The sequence below is a fragment of the Chenopodium quinoa genome, unplaced genomic scaffold, assembly GCF_001683475.1.
Source record: "Chenopodium quinoa cultivar QQ74 unplaced genomic scaffold, ASM168347v1, whole genome shotgun sequence".
In the NCBI taxonomy this organism is placed as follows: domain Eukaryota; kingdom Viridiplantae; phylum Streptophyta; class Magnoliopsida; order Caryophyllales; family Amaranthaceae; genus Chenopodium; species Chenopodium quinoa.
Genome location: NW_018744537.1, coordinates 469,860 through 475,536, shown reverse-complemented (window position 1 = coordinate 475,536; position 5,677 = coordinate 469,860). Strand labels below are relative to the sequence as shown.

The 5,677-nt window shown below is 43.2% G+C and overlaps 1 protein-coding gene across 1 annotated transcript; it reads right to left on the bottom strand.

The window, feature by feature from the left end:
* Window positions 1–1,069: 1,069 nt before the first annotated feature.
* On the bottom strand, window positions 1,070–5,142 carry LOC110698909. The gene is made up of 3 exons (XM_021876413.1): window positions 4,159–5,142; window positions 3,309–3,902; window positions 1,070–3,154 (listed from the first exon to the last, which is right to left on the bottom strand). Exons 1-3 carry the CDS (start codon window positions 5,140–5,142, stop codon window positions 1,070–1,072), a joined length of 3,663 nt encoding a protein of 1,220 aa, XP_021732105.1.
* Between the last annotated feature and the right edge of the window lie 535 nt (window positions 5,143–5,677).

Below are 5,677 nucleotides of genomic sequence, written 5' to 3'. Positions count from 1 at the left end.
AACGATAACTCAAGGTCATTTGGTTAAAATACTGAAAATTATATATGCTCATCATTTTTAACAAGTAGGCAATAAAAATATTCTTCATTTAACAAATTAAGCATATTTATATCATCAATGATAAAGAGAATAATTTATATTATCAATGATAAATAAATAAATAAAGAGAATAAAAGAATAAAAATTTGTAAAAGCTCGAGACTTGTTTAAAAGCACGAATTGTCTTGGTGTGGTGAAGCAATGGAATCAAGTTCCAACTTGCACTTTTGTTAACTCCAGTAAACACCCAACCCGGCGTGAACGGCCTTGCACAGAAGTTGAGCACAGATGTTTCGTTGGTGGCCTTGCATGGGCCACTGATGACCAAGGGTTGGAGACTGCTTTTGCTCCTTACGGACAAGTCATTGATACCAAGGTTTCGTGTTGCTTAATTTCCTTAAAAATTGAAAAAAAAAAAAAATTAAAAAAATGGATGATTCTGTTACTTTGATCTGTTACTATTGCTACTATTGTTACTTAAACTGTTGTTTTTATGATGATATCCGGAAACGGTACGTTCTCGAAAGATGAATGATCAATTTCTTATTTATATTCAATTTTTCTGTAATTTTGAGTTAATTATAATAGTTCTGGATCTAATGTTGCATATTTCGATTGATTTTCAGATAATCCTAGACAGAGAAACCGGCAGATCCAGAGGATTTGGCTTCGTTACATTCGGAAGCAAAGAAGAGCTTAATGCTGCAATCGAAGGAATGAACGGTCAAACACTCAACGACCGTCAGATCACTGTTAACGAGGCCCAAGCTCGCGGCAGTGGCGCGGAATCGGAAGTCGCCGATACGGAGGTGGTGGCGGATACAGAGGTAGTTATGGTGGTGGTAGTTTCTTCGAAGGTCGTGCTAATGATGGTTGCAATGACGGTAGCTGGAGGAATTAAAATTATGACTTGATATCGTTGAGTTAGTTAGATGTTGTGAAAGGATGGTTAATTAAGACTTGAGAGTGAAAATGGGTATTACTGTTTGTAATTTTTTTTTTTTTTTTGAAAGGCAGCAGAGCAATATTATTAAAAAGCAAGAGCATCCATTGTTACATAAGGGGAAATAGTAGGGGGAACACAGTTAACCCAAGTTTGCTCAAGGTCTAAAGGGATAAAATTTGCAAGATTATGGGCCACTACATTTTCCTCCCTTCTTACATGGCTCCATTGAAGGCTGCTGTATCGAGCTCCCTGCATCATCGCATCACCTAGTACCATGTCCAGATCAGTGTTGTGCACCATCTCTTTCGACAGTCTCGTTACAATCACTTGGCAATCTGATTCGATAATGGCATTAGTGATCCCAAACTTTACACCCAGGCTAAGAGCCCATACTATTGCTTTTGCTTCCGCAATTTCTACTGACCACCACGCCCTGATCCTTCTTGAGGCCGCAAACAAGACTGACCCTTCGTCATTCCTAGCCACTACACCCAAGCCTACCCATCCCTCATTGGTGATCGAGGCATCTGTGTTGATTTTAACAAAGTCATGGGGCGGAGGGAGCCAACTACGAGAACTCAAACAAGGGATTGGCATCCCCACTTTGTTCAGCTTTTCTTCAAGACTCTTGCTTTCCTCAGCCCATCTCAACACACGAGCTTCAAGTAAATCAGTAGAGCCATCTTTCCCCTGGAAAATTTTCATGTTTCTCTCTTGCCAAATACCCCACATCAGATAAATACCACGTACCTTGATATCCTTCGGCAAATTTCCCCAACTTTCAATGAGATCACAAGGAGTAAGATTGGCAGCTTCCTTCTTCATTTCTTCACAGCCTAGCCTGTTCCACAAGCCCTGGATTCGTTTACAGTCAAAGAAAGTGTGCTGCCAGGTTTTTGATTCATTCTCACACCAAGGGCACCAGTCATTCTCAGCAAGGTGGCGATGTTTAAGAAGCATGCGGATAGGGATGGTACCTGTGCAAAAGCGCCATAGAAAATTCCTGGCTTTCGGGATAATTTGTGCCTTCCAAATATCAACCCATGCTTGATGAAAATCATCTAGGTTGCAACCCTTTCCCAGCATATATGAGGTCTTCACCGTGTACTCTCCATCCTTTGAAAACGCCCAAATCAGTTTGTCAGGAGGGCACCTTAAGCTCAAAGGAATTGACAGTATGCACTTCTTATCTCGATCATTGAAATTTGCCTGGATCTTGTCATAGTCCCAAGCCATGGCCTCCGTATTTATTAGCTCACTCACCTTCGTAAGATCCTCTGATGGAGTACTCGTTGCAAAGCGGCCTACCTCATCACATATCCAAGGGTCTTCCCATATCTGTATGCACTCTCCATTACCCACTCGCCAAAGCATCCCTTCTTTTATTAGGGATTTCGAGCCCCATATGCTCCGCCACGAGAAGCTGCCCCCGTATCCAAGAAACGATCCAAGGAAATCCGAGTGCCTGTAGTATTTCGCTCTCATCACTCTGCTTAGCAAAGAGTTGCTTTGTGATATTATACGCCAGGCTTGTCTTCCTAGGAGAGAGTCATTAAAAATTGCCAAGTCCCGAAATCCCATCCCTCCAAGACATTTAAGAGTGCACATAGAATCCCTACTTTTCCAATGTATTCTTTTTCTATCCACACTTTTCCCCCACCAGAAATTCGCCATTGCCACATGAATCTTCCTAATCACCTCTGCTGGGAATTTATATACCCCCATGAGATAAGTTGGGATAGCTTGGATCACTGACTTTAAAAGAATCTCTTTTCCTGCCTGGGACAATAACTTCTCCTTCCATCCTTGTAATTTTTTCCACACCCTATTCAACAAAGCTTCAAAGACTCCCCTTTTTGATCTCCCTGCAATATTTGGGATGCCAAGATATTGTCCATGCCTCTCAACTTGCTTCATTTTCAAAATTCCAATCATCTCTTCTTTTTTCTCAGTCTCCACTCCCTTACTAAACGGCACGTTCGATTTCTCATAGTTAATTTTTTGTCCCGATGCTGCTTCGTACTGGTTGAGGATATCAACAATGTTTGAGCATTCCCGACGGTTAGCCCTAGTAAAGAGTAGACTGTCATCTGCAAAAAGAAGATGAGAAATTTCCGGACCTCTCCGACATGGCTTAATCCCATGAATGTCCCCCGTAGCTGCTCTACTCTGTATCATATGGGAAAAAAGCGTCAGCTACTATAATGAACAAATAGGGGGAAAGGAGATCACCTTGGCGTAAACCTCTCGAAGGAGTGACATTTCCGCATACTTCCCCATTTATTACAAATGAGAATTTAACTGAGGAGACCAAATTCATTACCAAATTTACCCATCTTCCATCGAACCCCACCTTCAAGAGCAATTGGCGCAGAAAACCCCATTCGACCCTGTCGTAAGCCTTGCTCATATCTAGCTTCATTGCCATGTGTCCCTTTCGCCCCTTTCTCCTCTTCTTCATGGTGTGAAAACATTCTAACGCAATCAAAGCATTGTCAGTAATAAGCCGACCCGGGACAAAAGCACTTTGGTTTTCAGAAATGATGTTTCGAAGGACTTCTTTCAGTCTGAGAACAATGCATTTCGTTATGAGCTTGTATATCACATTGCACAGGCTTATTGGTCGAAAATCAACAGCATGTTGCGGCTCTTTCACTTTCGAGACCAGGGCTATGTTTGTCTTATTGATCCTTTCCAGAATAGCATTGCCATTTAGGATGCCAATCACAAAATCTGCCACATCGTTCCCAACTATATGCCAAAATCTTTGGTAGAATATGGCATGCATGCCGTCAGGGCCCGGGGCTTTACTCGGGTGCATATGCTTCAGGGCTGTGTGAACTTCCTCTCTCGAGTATGGTCTCAGGAGCATGGTGTTTGTGGCTTGGGAAACAGTTGTCGGAACTCGCCCAATAACCTGTTCAATATTAGCAGAAGAGGGGTTAGAAGAGGTGAAAATGTTTCTGAAGTAATTTTCAATTATGGAGGATATATCCTCCTCGTTCGTCTTCCACGTCCCTCCTTCATCCCACAAGCCTTTGATGGTATTTTTTTTATGCCTCTGCGACGTTTTGTGGTGGAAATAATTGGTGTTCCTATCACCCTCCTTCACCTCTGCCACCCTTGACCTCAAATGTCAATAAGCTTCAAGCTTTCCTTGCAAATCTTCTAACTTTTTTTTCAATTTCAGCACACTCTAAACAGCTCTCCACGCAAATTGGTTTCTCCTGGGCCATTTGTAATGCTTCTTCAGTCGCATTTATTTGCTTTCCCAAATTCTCAGAGCTCTCCTCTCTCCACCTCAACAACCTCCTTCCTACCATCATTACTTTCCCCACCACATCCAGGCCAGCTGCCCCTTCCCACGCCCCTTCTATAGTCTCCTCACATCCTTCTTCAGTCAGCCAATATGTTTCGAACTTGAAGTCTTTCATCTTCCTTCTCTTCTTTTTTTTGGAGTTGTTATTATAGTGAAGCAATATTGGTGCATGGTCTGAGTTAACTCTTAGTAGATGATCCACTGTTACTTCTTTGAACATTGAGCACCACAAGGATGAGCCTAGAAATCTGTCTAGCCTTTCCCGTACCCTTGTACTAGGAGAATTTCCCCATTCCCAAGTATACCACGTGCCCCGGTATCCCAAATCACGCAACATACAATCACTAAGGGCTACTCTAAAATTCTCTAATTCCCTCCTTTCACCCTGTGCACCACCCTCCCTCTCATCATATGAAAGTAATTCATTAAAATCCCCTCCAAATAAAATTGGCACATCATCTTCACGTAGCTGCCTCATAAGTTTCCATGTGTTCGGCTTTTCCTCTATCCTTGCCCACCCGTATATGCCTACAAATCTCCAAAGCACTTTCCCCTCGCTCCAAATGTCCCCACAAATGTCGTGTTGCGAGTAAGAGATAAGTTTGAAGTCCACCTTTTCTCTCCAGAATACACATAACCCTCCTGACCGCCCATTGCTAGAAACACCAAACGCTCCATGGAAGCCTAACCTTCCCCTTAAATCTTCTACTATCCTACTTTCTATTTTGGTTTCGGAAATGAATAGAATGTTTGGGCTATACTTTTGACTCCATTTGCAGAGTCTCTGAACTGTTCGAGGATTGCCCATTCCCCGACAGTTCCATGCAAGCACACTCATTGGGTTTGGCGGGGTTGGTCCTCGCCAACCTCCGCCATTGGCCCCACGCCATTCAAAAAAGTAGTATAAATGATCTTCTTTCCAATATGCCCCCCTTCTTCCATTTTTTCCCCTTCTTCCTCCCCGCCTCTCTTCCCCCTTTCCACTTGATTGCACCCCTTCCCACTCACCTCCCCCCATCTCTGATTTTTCTCTTCCAGCCCTTTACCCTTCCTCTCCCCCCCCCCCCCACTAACTATAACATCTTGAGATTGGTCATTACAGATGCTATGTTTGTTCCCAAACTCAACTTGCTCTCCCCCTATAGCCCCTTTTTGCTCCTTTTCCCCAGTAATCCCCTGCGTCAAAGCCATCTGTTCACCAGACTCTCCCTTGTTAGAACTCACTTCAGGGTTTGACATCTCCCTCCCATCCAACTCAGAAATAACCCTCCCCTGCTCTTTTTCATGTGTCTTCCCTGTGTTATGTGTTTCACTGCCCTCACTACGCTTCGCAGCTCTCTTTGTGATAAATAATTTCCTCACAGCACTGCTGA

Coding starts and splice junctions, on each gene's coding strand:
- LOC110698909 (XM_021876413.1), bottom strand. CDS start 5,142: ATGAGTGTGCTTGCATGGAACTGTCGGGGAATGGGCAATCCTCGAACA. Junction 3,903..4,158: donor GTGCTGAAATTGAAAAAAAA/GTTAGAAGATTT, acceptor AATATTGAACAG/GTTATTGGGCGAGTTCCGAC. Junction 3,155..3,308: donor ATGGAAGATGGGTAAATTTG/GTAATGAATTTG, acceptor CATATGATACAG/AGTAGAGCAGCTACGGGGGA.